Source organism: Dermochelys coriacea, chromosome 1, assembly GCF_009764565.3.
Source record: "Dermochelys coriacea isolate rDerCor1 chromosome 1, rDerCor1.pri.v4, whole genome shotgun sequence".
Classification (NCBI taxonomy): domain Eukaryota; kingdom Metazoa; phylum Chordata; order Testudines; family Dermochelyidae; genus Dermochelys; species Dermochelys coriacea.
Window position 1 is genome coordinate 216036797 of NC_050068.2, and position 17929 is coordinate 216054725.

At 45.6% G+C, this 17929-nt stretch overlaps 2 protein-coding genes across 2 annotated transcripts in view; one reads left to right on the plus strand and one right to left on the minus strand.

Moving 5' to 3' along the window:
* Window positions 1–17929, minus strand: part of LOC119860485 (scavenger receptor cysteine-rich type 1 protein M130-like) — a 1081813-nt gene that overhangs the window by 375402 nt on the left and 688482 nt on the right. The window lies entirely within an intron of this gene.
* Window positions 1–17929, plus strand: part of LOC122460058 (antigen WC1.1-like) — a 40548-nt gene that overhangs the window by 10733 nt on the left and 11886 nt on the right. The window contains exons 4-8 of the mRNA XM_043513929.1: window positions 9599–9913; window positions 10158–10463; window positions 13898–14215; window positions 14295–14609; window positions 17188–17502. Coding sequence (XP_043369864.1) covers window positions 9599–9913; window positions 10158–10463; window positions 13898–14215; window positions 14295–14609; window positions 17188–17502 — 1569 coding nt within the window. The remainder of the gene's footprint in view (window positions 1–9598; window positions 9914–10157; window positions 10464–13897; window positions 14216–14294; window positions 14610–17187; window positions 17503–17929) is intronic.

Sequence of the window (17929 nt, forward strand, 5' to 3'; positions counted from 1 at the left end):
CACTGGCTGCAGGTATAGTGGGATGGGGCTAGCTGGGCCTAAAGGCTCCCTTTAACCCCTGCCGTGCTGTCAGGGTATTTCCACAGCGGCTTATATAGTTTTCTCTTGTCGTATTGGAAACCCCATTGTGCTCCTGTGTAAAATCCCCTCCACAAGATGGAGTTTGCAGTCACCTGGGCAAGTCACGTCTATGAATGATTCAGCTTTTCGCAGGCCGACGCCATTGTTTACATGTTCCTTTGAATGTTCCCAGGAAAGCTCAGATGTGGATTGGTGTCTCCCAAAGTCCATTGTCAGTTAAGTTTTTCTTGATTGGGCACTTACTGAGAATGGTCTTTTCTCAAGAAGCCGACCAAATGCTTCACTGAGGCTACTTAGAATCAAATAAGTACATAGCCAATATTCATAACTTTGAATACAAAAATGATACACACATACAGGCAGCATAATCATAACCGGCAAACTACAACCTTCCCATAGTCAATGATCTATAGAGTCACAGTTCATGTCAATAACGTCACAACTGTAATGTGAGTTTGCTTTGTACAGACTGAGTAGAAACGGACTAAAGGACTCAAGATTGGGTCCATTCAGAATTATTCCAGAAATAACCAGTCATCTGTCTACAAACTGCCCTGTGCACTTGATATCACTGAGAATGAACACATATGAGAGCTGTGATGTTTCTGCACCAAGCGATTTTTGAGAGATGTTGACCTGATAGAATACTAGAAAACTTTCCCAAAAGTGACAGTCATCTTCTTATATGCAGTGTTGTTGTAGTCATGTTAGTCCCAGGATATTAGAGAGACAAGGTGGGTGAGGCAATATCTTTTATTGGACTCATTTCTGTTGGAGAGAGAGAAATTTTTGATCTTACAGAGAAGAACTGTGTGTAAACTCAGAAGCTTGTCTCTTTCACCAACAGGAGTGGGTCCAATAAAAGATATTACCTCAGCGATTTTGTCTCTCTCAATCTCTTCTCGTCCAGTTTCAGTTTTCATTTCTGGTTGGATTAATACCAAACTTTGCCAAAACATTCTCCTCTAGCAAGGTCCTTGCCTCAGTCAGTACAAAGGCTGGACGGTGACAAGGGAATGAATCAGGGATGCACAGTGAAAGAGGCTGTTGTCTGTAGGCCCACAGCCTCATTGATTGTAGCAACAGCATCATCATCATTGGCGATCCCTCCATTCCAGGATGATCTCTACCAGAGATTTACATATGGGTCCTGAGATGTCTCAGGAGTCTGATCCTGGAATCATAGATCTGCCCGCAGTAGGTACAGATGTTTCCTGATGGGTCAACTGCCTGCTGAGAGAAAGTTCTTTTTCTTTCCTTCCTTCCCTCTCTCTTTTCAACTTTGAGGGCAAGGCACTTCTCCTCAAAGCGGGCCACTGCCTGTTGGAGGATGTGGCATGATTGAGATTGGTTGGTTGCTTGCTCCTCCCAGCTTGTGATGAGTTTTCTTGAGATACACTTTCAGTGTGTCTTTGTAGGATTTCCTCTGACTACCATGGGATCTCTGACCACGGGTGAGCTGAGAGTAGAGGGCTTGTTTTGGGAGGCAAGTGTCTGGCATCCGCACACAATGTCCAGCCCAGCAGAGCTGGTGAGTGAGGATCATTGCTTCAATGCTGGTGACATTAGTTTCAATGAAGATGCTGGTGTTAGTGCAGCGATCTTGCCACTTGCTGCAAAGGATCTTCCAGAGGCATCGTGGGTGGTACCTGTCCAGACTCTTGAGATGCTGTCAATAGGTCACCCAGGTTTTGCATCTATAAAGGAGTGTAGGAATAACAATTGTCTCATAGATCTGGATCTTGGTTTCCTCCCGTGGGTCATGTGAAAATGCGCCAGAGCAGTTTCCCAAAGGAAGCACTTGCGCACTGGATCCTGTGCTGGATCTCACTGTCAATTTTTGCATTTTGAGAAAGTTGGCTACCGAGGTAACAGAAGTCCTCTACTCTCTCCAAAGTCTGTCCCTTGATGGTGATTTATGGTGGCTCATGTGCAAGGCCTTAAGCAGGCTGATGGAGCACTTTAGTCTTCTTGATAGGGAGTGAGAGTCATAGGCTTTGGTAAGTTTGTGCAAAAAAATCCAGTGTGGACTGAAGGTCATTTTCAGTGTGCGTGACGATGACACAGTCATTAGCGTTTTGAAAATCAGTAATGGACACCCTGAGGACTTTAGACTTTGAGCGGAAATGTCAAAGATTAATAAACAGCCTATTCATTCTACATTGAATGTCAATTCCAGCGTGGAGGCAGTCTTTATCAAGGACCAAAATGACTGCTAAATACATGGAGAACAAGGTTGTGGCAATAACACACCCTTGCTTAACCCCAGTTTTGATGATGAAAGGATCCATCTCCAGGCCATTAGAGTGAACGGTGGCAGTCATTTCACCATGAAGAAGCCTTAGGCCCATAATAAATTTTGGAGGGCAGCCAAATCTGGCCAGCACCTTCCACTGGGCTTCATGATTGACAGAATCGAAGGCCTTTGTCTAATCAATGAGAGCCATGTACTGGTCCTGATTTTGCTCCCAAGACATTTCCTGGATTTGGTGAGCAACAAAGATCATATTGGTTGTCCAGCAGGATGATCTGAAACTGCACTGAGTTTCCGGCAATATTTCCTCAGCAAGGGGAAGTAATCGGTTTCAGAGGATATGGGCAAGAATTTTCCCTGCTTCAGATAGCAAGTCAATGCCATGATAATTTCCACACTCCAGCTTATCTCCTTTCTTAAAGATTGTAACAATGTTGGCATTTCTCAAGTCTTCCGGAATCTTTTTATTGTACCAAATTTGAAGAAAAATGAATCTCCCGACAACATAGCTCTGAGGATCATTGGAACACACAAGCCCCTTCACCACAAGAAGGTGATGGTCCCCGAAGAGGGGCTGCAGCAATGGCAATATATGTAACCAATAAAATTATGTTGAAATTATGCTCCTGGCTGCTGTTGGCCAGAGTGGCACCAGGCACTAGAACGGAGATGAGGGAGACTGTTCCCACATATTGGGCCCAGGCAGTGTGGGGAGGAAGGTACCCAAACTGAATGCAGACCAGGGAGGCAGGGGAAAGTAGATGAGGATAAGGATGCAGGGGGACTATTCTGAGTCCGGAGGCTGGTGGATGGAGAGAAAGTGGGACTGGGAGAGAAAGCGGGAGATGGGGACTGGCTGGGCAAGGAGCTGGGGCCTGGGAGGAGGGGGAAAGAGACTAGGACTGGCTAGGCAGGGCGATTAGGACAGGGAGTGGGTGAGGAGAGACTGTGACATGCTGAGAAAGGAGCTGGGGGAGACTGGGACTGACTGGGGGAGGAGTCTGGGACTGGGAACCAATGGGGAGGAACTGTGGGTGGGTGAGGAAACAGACCAGATGAGGAACCAGGGTGTCAGGGGAGTCTAAGACTAACTAGGTGACTAGACTGGAATAAGCAGCCAGGGTGGGGTGGGGGAGACTGAGAGCAGATCTACATGAACATTTAGTGCGTGGCAAGCTGGGATGTAAATCTACCCTGCACTGTCCTGCCATGCACCGAGTGTCCATGTGGATGGTGTGGCTACGCACTGAGGCCTTGTCTACACTACTGCTTAAGTTGATGTAAGTTACATCGCTCGGGGTGTGAAAACACCCCCCTCTCCCCCGAGCAATGTAACTTACATTGACTGAAAGAAGTGTCTGCATCGCACTATGTCAGTAGGAGACGCTCTCCCGCCAGCAGAGCTTCTGTCTCGATGAGGTGGACTAATTATGTGGACAGGAGAGCGCTCGCCCATCGATGTAATGAGTCTTCACCAGATGCGTTAAATCGGTGCTGCTGCATGGATACAGTGGCACTGATTTAGTGTGGGAGTGAAGAGAAGCCCTAGCAGTTCCCTGGTGTGCTTTGATCTCTCCCATTTCCAAGCACTAGGGGACTGTTAGTGCGCAGCAGCAGGCTCCACACGGACACTGAGTGTGCAGCAGGCTAGTGCGGGGTAAATTTACACCCCAGTTTGACACAAGCTAAGTGTGTGTAGAGAAAAACCCTGAGACTGGATGAGGCATCCAGAGAGAGAAACAGGGGCTTGGGGAAATCAGGACAACTCAAGGCAGGGATAAGTTTGAGAAACCGATCAGCTGAGGACCCCAGAAGGAGGGACAGCACAGAGAACAGGGGGAAAATTGGCAGGGGAAGCCAGAGGTGAAGTCTGGAACTGGCTTGTCCAGGAGACTGGGAGTGGGGATGAGAAGCTTGAGAAGTGGAGACTGGAACTGGTTAGAGAAGAAGAATGGGACTGGGACACAGAACAAAGGATGGAGAAGAGACAGGACTGGGACAGGTTGCAGAGGGGGGGCTGAAGGGGTTAGTCTTGGGGGAAGACGGGCCTGTGACGAATAGAGAACACACTTCTCCAGATCTGGAATGGAACCCAGTATCCCTGAGTTTTGCCATTCCCATGCTGTCAGCAAATATTTTTCAAACCCTCCAAAAAAATCTTCTGATTCCCCTCTAGTGCTGGTCCACAAAGAGGATGACAACCTACTACTGCTGTCAGTTACTCCATTAGCTCAAGTGGCAGAGGTTTGTGCGGCAGATCTAAAGGTTCCAATCCTGCTGACAATCCATGTGGGTGTCAACATGATTCCGCATCTTGGAACTTCTGATTTTTCAGTTTGTTTTTTTAAAAACCTAGGAAATTATGCAGAAAACATTACTTTTAAGGAACATTAATTTTGCAGAGTTGAGCTGTAAAAAATAAGGAAATAGCAGAATTAAAGTTGTCTTTGCAATTCTAGTTTGGCACACTTGTGGGTATGCATTAAGATACAGTCTTTCATTACATGATAACATGCTATTTTCTCCAAAGAATAGACAGTGATCTGAATCAGGGCTGTGGCGTGAAGGATGAGGTTGTCTGTAGGACCCCTGCCTCATTTGTTGCAGAAACTGTGAAGTGTGCTGTGTGCGAGGCAGGGGATTGCAGGAAGAGAAAGGAGGGTCTCTTGTTAAGGCAGTTGAATGCTGCCCTGGGGAATTGGATTATATCCCTGCCTCTGCCACAGAGTTTCTATGTGATGCTTGGCAAGTCCCTGAAACCAAATGTTTCACAGCTGGTCATTAATTGTGTGTTCCTCATTTTATGGGTGGCCCCCTTGAGACCATGAGCGTCCGATTTGAAGAAGTGCTGAGCACGCGCTACTGTAAACTGAAGGCAGTGGGAGCTGTGCTAAACAAGCCTAAGTCCTCTCAAAAGCCAGGACGTGGGTATCTCAAGTTGGGCACCCAAAATCAGTGGACGCTTTTGATACTTTTGGCCATAGTGTCTCTGGGCTTTGGTTCCCCATGTGTAAAACGGGGATAATAACAATTCCCTACCTCCCAGGTGTTGTCAGCTGTTGGCTGTGCGTGTTTTCTCTCTGTGTGTGTTTTCAGCTCTGCGCAGATAGCTGACGAGCAGGCCTCGACCAAACTGCCCAAGAAGACCACAGACTCGGTTCAGTGGCGAAGCCACTCGATCGGCTTTATTACTGACAAAGGACGGCACTAGCTCCCCGGATCAATGTCTACAGTTACACTGGCACATGTAGGCCCCTTACCATGGGCTTGGCTCAGTGAGTGGTGAGACTTTTCACTCCCCACTCACCCCCTGCACCCAGGCCAGAAAAAGACCCCCTGCCCTGTGACCTCTCTTTTGTACTGTGATAAAATCAAGTTACGCATTGTCTCTCTGACGTGGCTAGTTACCACCCTTTACCTTGTCCATGTTGGTTTGACCAAAATGTCTCTATCCATCACCCTGACCTTATCTTTAGGAGGGAGTAAGATTTTGCCTTTCATCATCTTTGGGGAGTGTGTTTACACCATAACCCTGTATCAGGGTGTTCTGGTACCACCCTTCTGGAATGTGTTTATGCAAGTGCTAGTTCCTAGCACTTCTCATGAGTGTTTGTGTTTTTGCAACACCAACCATGCTTTTGCCAGGTTCATGTTCTGGACAATGAACCGGCAAGCACAGTCACAAAAGGGACTAATGAAGGTTTTGCAGGCAAGTACAAGTCTGGCATTCTGAATGTTTGAGTGCTTCACTTTGTAAACATTAACTTTCTTTCTGATTCCTAGCTGTATAGATTTTAAGGCCAGAAGGGAGTATTAGATCTAGTCTGACCTCTTGGGTAACAAAAGTTATAGAATTTAAACCAATTACTCCTGTACTTCACCTGAACTTGTGTTTGGTTGAAGAATATCTTCCAAAAAGGCATCCAATTTTGATCTGAATACTTCAGGAGGCAGAGAATCTTCTGCTTCTCTTGGCAGTTTGTTCCAATGTTTCATCAGTAGTACTGTGAAAAATGTATGCCTTGCCTCTAATAGGAATTTATTTGGCTTTAACTTCCATCCACTGGTTCTTGTTATGCCTTTCCCCAATAAATTGAGAAGACCTTTCTTATGCAGTGTTTTGTCCATGTGAAAGTATCTATACACTGAAATCAAGACATCTCTAGGTCATCTTTTTAATAAGCTAAACAGATTGACCTCCTTAAATCTCTCACTGCAGGGCACATTTTCAAGCCCTGGAATCATTATTGTGGATCTTCTCTGCACCCATTCCAATTTTTTAACATCCTTCTTACAATGTAGACACTAAAAGCAGATGCAGGATCTGTCTCCCCCATGCTGTACACAGAGGAAAAATCACCTCCCTACTAGAGCGGGTTGGAAATTATCTGGCAAACCAGAGTTTCATTGGAAAATGCCAGTTTGTTGAACTCAACATTTATCATGAAAGTGAAACGGGTTCCACAAACTTTCTCGAAACCACAAGCATTGTCTGGTTGAAATGTGCATGGTTCCCTGCCAGGTTCCCTGGTGGCTCCTGTTAGTCCTGCCATACAGATTGTCCCGGGGCTGGGTACCCCAGTCTTCTAGGATTTGCTGCTCTGGGGCAGCCCCACCATACAGATTGCCCCAAAATTGGAGACCCTAGACTTTCTAGGGTGTGGGCTCCAGGGCAGCCCTGCCAATGCTTTCAGGCTCTCTGCCATGGGATAGGAACCTGCAAGTCCTGGGATCCCCAGCTCTAACCAAGGCTCAGCTCCAGGGTCTGCATCAGGGATCCTGGAAGTCCCAGGATGGGTTCCGGTGTCCCAGGATCTGTGGCTCTGGGGCAGCCCTGCCTTGCAGAATGTCTTCGACTGGGCTATTTGCCTATTTAGGCTGCCAGCTGGCCAACGAGTCTGGAAGCCCAGGGGTCCCCAGTCCAGGGCAGGCCCCATGATGAGGCTGCCCCAGAGCCCCAGCAGTGGCTCTGAGAAATTGACATGCTTGTCCTCATGGTAACAGTGGTGAAACTCTGCATCTGTTGGGGTTCCTGTGAGCAAATTACATGTTGGATACACCATGGGCTGGAGTTTCCAAAACAAAATTTTAGCCGGATTTCCAATTTGCAGGAAATTTTAAAATAGTGACATTCCCTGTACACTGGAAATCCTGCATTTCAGCCAGCTGTACTCATTGCTCCCCTCTTTATACATCCACGGATCACCTTAGCCATGTTTGCAGCAGCATCACACTGGGAGCTCACATTCAGTTCTTTGTCTACTATGACCCCTACAAAGAACATGGGATATATCTGTATTTCTGTGAATATTACATGTACCTCAGTTCCTTTTACTGCTATTTGCACATTTTCTTCTGGGGTTCAAAGGGCAACCCCTGTCTGAGCTCCCCACATGTCCCAGGACAGCAGACAATGGTTTCATAGAACCCAGGTACTGGTACTTAACTGACAATACAGGTGTCAGGGCTTTTGAGCTTTTGCATCTGGGCAAGCTGAGCACAAGGCCCCTTCCTTGGGATGGGCCCCTGAGGTGGGAAATCTTAAAGAGGGAGCTTGGGAATTGTTAACAGGGGAGCCCTGAGTAACAGAGGGGGTGAGGCAGGGTCTGCAGGGAAGGAGACTGAAACACAATCCCCAGAGGCAGGGGTTCCTGGGATAAGCTGAGTCAGTCCAGGTGTTGAGGGAAAAGCTGAGCTTTAGGTAAGGTATAGGCCTGTAGGCCTTCAGTTGCTTTATTCTTTTCCCTGTGGTTGCTGTGTTCCTATGGATAAATAAAAAATAACACTCTCCTGCATCTGGTACTATTCAATATTTTCATAAATGACTTGGATGATGGAGTAGAGAATACACTGACACAATTTGTGGATGACATGAAGCAGAGAAGGGGGTCACAAGCTCTTTGGAAGGCAGAGTTAAAATTCAAAATCATAGAATCATAGATTCATAGAATATCAGGGTTGGAAGGGACCTAAGGAGGACATCTAGTCCAACCCCCTGCTCAAAGCAGGAGCAATCCCCAACTAAATCTAAATTAAAATGATCTAGATAAAATGGAGAATTGGTCTGAAATCAGTAAATTGAATTTCACAAAAGACAAGTGCAAAGTATTAGACTTAGGAAGGAAAAATCAAATGGAAAAAACCCCAAAATATGGAATAACTGAAGAGGTAGCAGTTCTGCAGAAAATGATCTCGGGTTATAGTGGATCACAGAATGAAATGGGTGATGCTATTCTGAAAAAGGAAAATGTCATTCTGAATTGTCTTAACAAGAATGTCATATGTAAGACGCAGGAGGTAATTTTGCCACTCTGCTTAGCACTGATGCGGCCTCAGCTGGAGTACTGTGTCCAGTTTTGCTCATCACTGTTTAAGAAAGATAAGGACAAATTGGAGAATGCCCAGAGTTGAGCAACAAACAGAGTAAGAGGTTTAGAAAACATGATCTATGAGGAAATGTTGAAAGAATTGGACATCTTAAGTTTACAGAAGAGAAGACTGAGAGGTGAACTGATAACAGCCTTGAAATAACTGAAAGATTGTTTCTCAATTGTTGTCCATATCCACCAAGGGTAGGACTAGACAATCATCTTAGATTTCAGCAAATGAGATTCAAATTAAATATTAAAAAAACCCTGTCTAACAATAGGGATAATTAATTACTAGAACAGGGTATGTAGGGAGGTTGTGTAATCCCCATCATTGATGACTTTGCACAACAAGTTAGACCAACATCTGTCAGGGTGGCCTAGGTATACTTAAACCTCCCTTGCTGTGAGGAGATGGACTAGATTCACTAGAGAGATTCATCCTCTTCACAGATATGAATAGACATCCTGCTGCTGTGCAAAACCAGAAATGTGAATTGAGCTCCTCTGCCTTTTCTGCCTGATTATTAACAATTTTACCATCTCCATTTCTAATGGGCCTATAGCATTGTTAGGATTTGTTTGTTTGTTTGTTTGTTTGTTCCAAATATACTTAAAAAACTCCTTATTTTTCATAGTTCTCCCAATCATGGATTTTATCCTGATGTCTTTAACTTCCCTTATCTGTTTTCTTCATATAATAACTTCTAATGTATATTGATTTGGTCTAATTCTCACTATTTCCATTTTGTAAAATATATTGCCTTTTTATTTGTATTGCTGCCTTCACTTTGCCTCTGACCCAGAATAAGCTTTTAGGTAAAGTTTTATACCAGTGGAGCACCCCAACTCCCAAAGCCCCCTTTATAATTTTCAGCCTTCATTGACTTTCTAGGACACATTAAGCCCCGACTGGTTGGAGGAGATGGTGCCTGCTCAGGACGTGTGGAGATAAAACATGGCAACACATGGACCACAGTCTGTGATGCACACTTTGATCTCAAAGTTGCCAACGTTATCTGTAATGAATTACAGTGTGGAATAGCTGTATCTACCCCAGGAGGAGGTCACTTTGGAGAAGGACAAGGGTTGATCTTAACTGAAGAATTCCAGTGTGTGGGGAATGAGTCTCTCCTGTTCTCCTGTCCCAGGATATCACAAGTCAATCAGACATGCTCACACACAAATGATGCTGGAGTCATCTGCTCACGTAAGAATTCAGCACAATGTCTTTAAAATCCCACTTCTGTGTATTCCTGAATAGGGTGAAGCAATGTACTGATCTCACTGTGTAGGGAGCTGGGTTTGATAGGGTTGGATCAAAACCCCAAACAAGCCAAGATCATGAGAAAGGGATCAAGTGCCCCTGACTTTCCTTTCTTTTACTATTTGCTATAAAATGTCTTAAATGCTCCCTCTCTAAACCCCTTCTCCCTTCTCCCCACGGCTCACAGGGCTCCGGCTGGTGAATGGCAGCACAGCGTGTTCAGGGAGGGTGGAGATCCAGGTTCTTGGTGTCTGGGGAACCCTCTGTGACTCACGCTGGGATTTACCGGATTCCAACGTTCTCTGTCGTCAGCTCGACTGTGGGTTCGCTGTATCGGCTCCAGGAGAAGCGAGTTTTGGGAAGGGAACTGGCTCTGTCTGGACAGACACATTCCACTGTAAAGGGACTGAAACCCATTTGGGCCATTGCCCTGTTACTGCCCTGGGGGCCTCTCTGTGCTCACACGACAATGATGCCAGTGTGGTTTGCTCAGGTAAGTGCAGAAGAGATGCTGGATTAAGGACACTTGCCCCTCAGTGTGTGACACTGCCTCCAGAGCAGGGGAAACTCAGGGCACAGCAAGGGGAGGGGGAGCTAGATCCTAAACCTCGTATAATAATAATAAATGTATTAAAGATAAAATTTAAGTAAATCATATTATCCCAAAAGAATAGTTGTGACCCGGGAAAGCCCTGGATTCTCCAGTAAAAACATCAGCAACTTTGTCCTTACGCAGAGCAGCAGAGCAGGGGCAGCACTTTGTCCTTCGGGTAGTATAAATGTCACCAATTCATTGTCCCCAGCTTTCTCCAATAGTAATTAGAGGGGGAGCTAGTAGTGACTTCCAATATGGAGGTAGCTTCACACTTTCTATTATAAAATATTCTCAGCACCTTCTTGAGAAACTCTCACGCCTTCCTTGATTGCTGGAGCCTTTGCAATTTGAGAAGGGGTCAGTGCGGGGGCCAGGGAGGTGCCTTCTAGTGCAATGAGATTCCTTCCAGGTTTGGCTGAATTATAAACTGCTGAAAATCACCATTTCCCTTCTCTCACGTGAGTTCCTGAAGGTAGTTTTGGTAGCGCACCACAGAGAAAGAAGTGTTTTCACTCATTTAACTTTTTTTACTTTTTTCACACCTTTCCAAAGGAAAAACTCAAGAGATTCTTCCCCCCCACACTTTCTTTTTTACTTTTTTCTAACTTTTCACAGTGGAAGAAAAGATAAAAAAAATAGAAAGGGAGAGGAAGTTGGGAAATCTGTACATCCAAAAACCGGAAAGGAAAAATGAATGTTTCATTTTTCAAAAGTTGAAATGAATCAATATTTTAGTTAGAATCTAAACAAAAATTCTCATTCCATTTCCACATCCCACTATCTCAGATCTCTTTAAAAATTGAAATACTGCATTCCAAATACTTCACAGGAAAAATTTGGGGTTGTTGACTGGCTCTAACAGTTACCTTTTATATAAAAAAATAAAATAAAACAGCACTATTTAGTTTATTTAGTCAAAGGCACAAGAATTATAAAATACCTGCGTTAAGATTACCTGTGTAATTCAGCCCCCCACCCTCCCTTATGCACATACATTATGATACAGTCTAATTGCATGCACACATCCTATTATTCTCACCTACCCCCAGCTCCTGCCTCTTTCAGTGCACAGGGAGCATGGTGCTCAGGGGATGGAGGAGCTGTAGAATATTTCTTTTTATCCTCATCATTCTACATGTGATCCAGGGTCTTATTCACTCTACATACCGTACAAACACTGCACTGAATACAGAATTATTAATTTCTTCATGGGCTTTTCTATGGTGCTTGTCACTGTAATATGAGACCGCACCACAAACAGTAATGAATTTCTCTTCATAATACCTTGGGAGATAGCAGCCTTTTATGATGCCCATTTCAAAAGTAATTTAGGCACTTAGAAGCCCAAGAATAACATTTTCAAAAGTGCCTAAGTGACTTAGAGACTTAAATCCCATTTTCTCCAGTAACGTAGGAGCCCAAGAACCATTCAAACTTCTCCCACTTGCTTCCTAAGTCACTTCTGAAAATGGCACTTAGGTTCCTACATCATTTAGCTGCTTTTGAAAATTTTACATAGAATGATTAAAGCCGAAACTCCAAACTTGGGGTGATTGGGCAGCAACCTGAGACCCTCGGGGCCTGATTCTCCAGAGTACTCACCATGTCTGCAGAGCTTTAGATGTTCAAAGTACTGTCCAGACATTAATAAACCCTCACCAAACTAGAGGGAAGCAGGTGGTAAGTATTATTATTAACTCCATTTTAGAGATGGTGAAACTGAAAGAGAAAAGGAAAGTGACTTGCCAAAGGCCACCCAGCGAGTCAGTAACAGAGAGAGGATAAAGGAAAATGTTTTGACTGCACACTGCCTGAGTGCAGAAGAGCTGAGCAGCCACATCTTGTCTTGACCCTAGCAGCAGTTGTGAGTGCTCAGTAATTCTGCAAATCAGACCCCATAAAAACTGGCTTAAGAGACCTGCTCAGCATCATCTGTGAAGTTTGCAACAGAGGCAGGAGCAGAACTGAGCTCCACTGAATTTCTGTCACTGCTCTTAACAAGATCATCCTAGTTCTTCCCGCGCTTCTCGCTCATTCTCTACAGGCCTTCCACTTTCTAAAGGGAATGTGGCAGGGATTGAACAGGTAACAGCCTGACGCTGCACAACCCCGATTTATCCATCCTGGGTACTGAAAGTGGCCAGGGCCTTTCAGGAAAAACAATTCACGAGAAAACTTAATTTTAATGGCCAGCCAATCTGGTTCCATTGTGGCTAAATGGAGCCCGTCTTATGGGTCTATAGATCAGTAGAGTTTTAAGACCCAAAGAGGCCATTATGATCATCTGCTTCTCCCCTTACCAAAGGGACCCCTCCTGCTGAACGAAGTTTCAGCTCCCCTCTCCGCCCCATCTTCAGATCCATGTATAGAGTTTCCATAGGGCTTCTTGCCTGGCTGGAACTGGGATCCTTACAGAGAAACCTACTGCAGAAGCCCTGGATTTCAACCCTCTTCCTAATAATGGACACATAGCTTCTAGCACTGTCCCCCACAGAGCCCAGAGTCACTGGTGCCGTTACACACCATGACTAAGCCTATGTGGCCCTGCCCAGAACTCTCAACAGATGTCTACTCTCCTCTTTACGACTGATACCTTAGTACGTTGGGGGCAAAAAACCTCACAGTTCTCCTGCTTCTCACAGAGGCTGCTACCTGCATTCCTAACTGAATTCCCTGCAGCCCTGCCCTGCCTCTCCTAACTAGCTCCCCAGCCCAGACCCTGGTTCTCGGAGGGAACTGCTCAGCACATGAAGATGCTGATTTCTCCCAACAGTTGCTGGATCCATGTGAACCAAGAAAGTTGCCACCTACTGAGCAAAGATCAGAGGGAATTAAGGAAATTTACCAACAATAACTTGTTCCTGATCATCATGAGCCCTGCTCTTGCATTGGCCAAACTCCCTCAAGGCAAACTTGCCTAAATCACTCATGACCCACCTGCTAAGTGCTTGTGCAGACACTGTTTACTGGCTTCCAGGCATTTAAGCCTGGATAAAGTGACTACAAACCTCAGCAGCCATTCCGCCATTACACTCAGAGACTATTTTCCCAATCAGTAATCTGCAGGAATTCCTTCACTCACTCATTTAGAGAGTCTGTTGACAAGCCCTTGTGTCAAGCTCAGAGTTTTAAAATCCTTATAGCACCTTCCACTTATAGATTCAAAAGAATAAGTGTCTTCTGACAGAGGTTGTTCCCTTTAACACTGTGACACACTCTGATCACTGGCTTATATCTTCTTATTGAGAAATAGTCCACAATTTCATGTGCAGTATTTCTAGTGTATAAGAGAGAGTGTTATTCAGTGTATTTTCCATCTCTTGTGAGCCCAGGTCATTTTGAATCACTCAGACTTCTGCATGGAGAGAGCCGGTGTGATGGGAGAGTTGAGATTTCCCTCCGGGGTGCATGGGGCAGAGTTCTGGATGACCAGTGGGACATGGACGATGCCAGTGTGGTGTGCAGACAGCTCCAGTGTGGAGTTGCTGAGAAAGCTTTTAACCTCGCTAAGTCTGAGCAAGGAACGGGCCCTGTGGGGCTGAGAAGGGTCCAGTGTGCAGGAAATGAGACTCGTCTGACTCTCTGTGACAACTCCACGACTGAGACAGCCCAGACAGGAATTGCTGCAGATGTCGGTGTTGTTTGCTCAGGTGATTCATTTCCAAATCTCACAAACATTTTCTGTTCAGTAGGAAAATACATATTAACAGCTGGGATCTATCCCTGCAGGGAGCCGGCGGATCAGACTGGTGAATGGGACAGGTCGCTGTGCGGGGAGAGTAGAGATTTATTACAATGGCAGCTGGGGGACGGTCTGTGATGATTCCTGGGATCTGTCAGATGCCGATGTCATTTGCAAACAACTGGGATGTGGACAAGCCATCAATGCAACTGTCTCTGCTCATTATGGGCAAGGATCCGGACAGATCTGGCTGGACGATGTGAACTGCTCTGGGAATGAATCCCATCTCTGGGCATGTCCTTCCAGGGGCTGGGGCCAGCACAACTGCAGACACAAAGAGGACGCGGGAGTTCTCTGCTCAGGTCTGTTCTGGGAATGCTCTTGTGAGCTGTGTTACTGGGCAATGTAATGGAGGGGGAAGATGTTTAAGGAAATTGCTGAGAATGATACTCTCCCTGAGTGTCTCTGCCTCCCTTTCCCTTGTGTAACTACCTACCAGAGTCACCATTAGAAAGTCCTCAGCTTCCACCCAGAGGTGTTGGAGATATTGCAAGATTTCCCTAATGTTAGAATGCTGCGTCTCAGGTGTCTGAAGGAGACTGTATCATGGAAAGCTGTGACTGAAAAGGATGTAGGGTCCAAGTGGAGAAATAACTGAACATGACTCCCAGTGCCGTGTATTGCAAAACGGGGCTAATGCAAACCTTGGATGTATAAACAGGGGAGTAGTGAGGAGCAGTGGGGATTAGATTTTACTGTTGTACATGGCACTGGTGAGACAGATGCTGGAATACTGTGACCAGTTCTGATGTCCACAAAAATTCGAGAGGGAGCAGAGAAGTGTCACAAAAGTGATCTGAGGGCTTGAAGAAAAGCCTTACGGTGAGAAATTTCAGATGCTGAACCTGTTTCGCTTATCAAAACGATCAAGAGGTAACTTGATTGTGGGACATAAATCCCTTCACAAGGAGAACATACCAGTTACTAAAGGGCTCTTTAATCTAATGCAGAAAGGCAGAACAAGAGTCGATGGCTGGAAGCTGAACCCAGACAAATTCATCTCAGAAATAAGACCCAGGTTTTTAACAGGGAGGGTGATTAACCATCGGAACAAACTACCAGGGAAATGGTGCTTTCTGCATCTCTTGAAGTCTTCCTGTCTAGACTGGATGCCTTTCTGGAAGCTATGCTTACGTCAAACTCAAGTTATTAGGCTCTATGCAGCTGTTTTACAGACGGTCAAATTATTTGATCTCACGATCCCTGTCACACTGTCTGGAGAGGCTGACGGCACTGAGTGCCCACCTCAGGGCAGATGGTGAGAAACAAGGCAATACCCCAAATTGGTGGTGTGTTCTAGAAATAGATTTCACCAAGACAGTAAGAGATGTGAACTCCTGGACCAATGTTCCCTCTACTTTTTACATCCATGTGCGAAATGAATTTTGTTATGTGCACCAGTATAGAGGTGATGTGTGGTGGGGTTGGGGCTGAGGGGTTGAGAGTGTGGGAAGCAGCTCAGGGCTGGGGCAGAGGATGGCTGTGCATGGGGTGAGGGCTCTGGCTGGGGGTGCGAGCTCTAGGGTGGGGCCAGGGATGAGGGATTTGTAGTTCTGGCTGCCCTGGGGCTGTGGCAGGAAGAGAGGACTCCCCCAAGGCCTCTCTTGCTGCAGCAGCCTGGGGCCAGGGGAGAGGCACCTCTCCCCACTGCGGCAGATCTGGGGCTGGAGAAGTGGTGCCTCTCCAGTGTAGGCCCCTTTGGCCATGTGCTTATGCGGCCTTTGATAGCCTTCTGTGCATCCACATGGCCACGCAGCTTAGAGGGAACTTAGTCCTGGATCACTATATCTATCTTACCATGGAGTCACAGACAGTCCCCTTAGACTCCCCAGTCTATTGTCACCCAAAAAAACTGGACTTAGTGATAAGTGGTCACTTACACCAAAAATCACATCACATTCAGGTTTCTTCCAATCCCAAGAGACCAGTCACTTACTCAGATCTATTGGTACCCTGGATCTTACACCAAAGACAATGCCTGTAGCCAATCCTGTAATAAAGTATATACAGGTTTATTCACTAGGAAAAAGAAATAAAAGAATAATTTCCAAGTTAAAGCAAGCAATCATCTACACACAAGTGAGTTACCATTTATATCCTAGGGGTGACAGATTTGTAGTGATCTGTCAATTCCAAATGTCCTTCAGCGCTGATCCAGGGGAAACCCCTTGGGGTCTTGGGCTTCAATTTGGTTTCCTTAGCCCTGTCACGGTTCAAACAGCCAAACAGATGAAAAATCTTCACATCTATTATTTTTATTTCCCTCTTCCAGCCTTCAAAGCAATGGGATAAAACCTTCTGCATGTACTACATGCAGGGGGATGGACAGCGCGGATCATTCCCGTGCCTGAGTTCACAAGTTCAGAGCAAACATTTTCAATTATAAAGCAAAACTTGCATATGTTCTTGTAGCATGGACCACAGACATTACTACTGAGATTAATGCCTGCAATAACTAACCAGCATTTCATAGAGTCTAAACACTCAATCCATTCTTACAAGCCTAATACCTGTTTTCAGCAAAACTAACACACATGTGACCCTGCCTGGTCTCCAGCTAGGAGATTGTAAGTGCTCAGCTAAGGCCTGCAGCCTGGGCAAGAGCTGGCATCTGGCCTGCCAGTGTCACAATCCTTCCCGGCCTTTATCTCTTACAGTCTGTATGTAGCTGCTGGTAAATGATGGCCAGAGATGCCCACTCTATTTGTAAGGGGCCTGTGGTGTCTAAAAGAGTCTCTTACTCTTGGAGTGGTTCTCTAGCAGTTGCTCCTGCAGAATGATGCACAGGATCGTTAACAATCGCTGGGATTTCACTATTCACACCCCAGTTCATTTCAGAATCAGATGATTTAAATCCCCTTTTTCTGCATTTCCTTCTAGAGTTCACAGATCTGAGGCTGGTGAGCGACAGTGACTGTGCAGGGCGGCTGGAGGTTTTCTACAATGGGACGTGGGGCAGTGTTTGCTCCAATCAGATGTCTGGAGTCACCCCAGCAATTGTCTGCAAACAGCTGAACTGTGGGGACGGAGGGCAGATTGCAAGAGACTTTGAATATGGAGCAGGTTCTGGTCCCACATGGCTAGACCATGTTGCATGCAGTGAGCAGCACAGCTCCCTCTGGCAGTGCCGGTCAGAGCCCTGGGATCCAAAGTCATGTGATAACCGAGCAGAAGAGACCCATATTTCTTGCACTGGTAATTCTGAAACTACCTGCATGCGCGCATGCAAACACATATGTACGCGTTGTGTTTAATTAATTGAAGGGTTAGGATAGAACTTCTGTTGTTGTTCACATCTCAGTGTAGGCAGATTTAAATTCTCAACACAAGATACAAACATATTTTCATGATGTTTTATAGGAATAAGCATTTGTCTGATTAACAACAAACATGGAAGTTAAGTAATTCATTATAATAGAGACCGGTGTTACACAGTGTGATAAGGTAATGTGAGAGCCAAGAAAAGCCTCTCCCTAGAGACCGTCATTAGGCAGCTCTGTGGTTATTAATCCTTTTGGGATGAGCAATCAGAGATGGACCCAGGCTGTGCAGTTTGGGTCAGAACTGGAATCCCCCATAAGTCTGTGTGCATGTCAGCCCGTGTGTCTGAGTAACAGCTGAA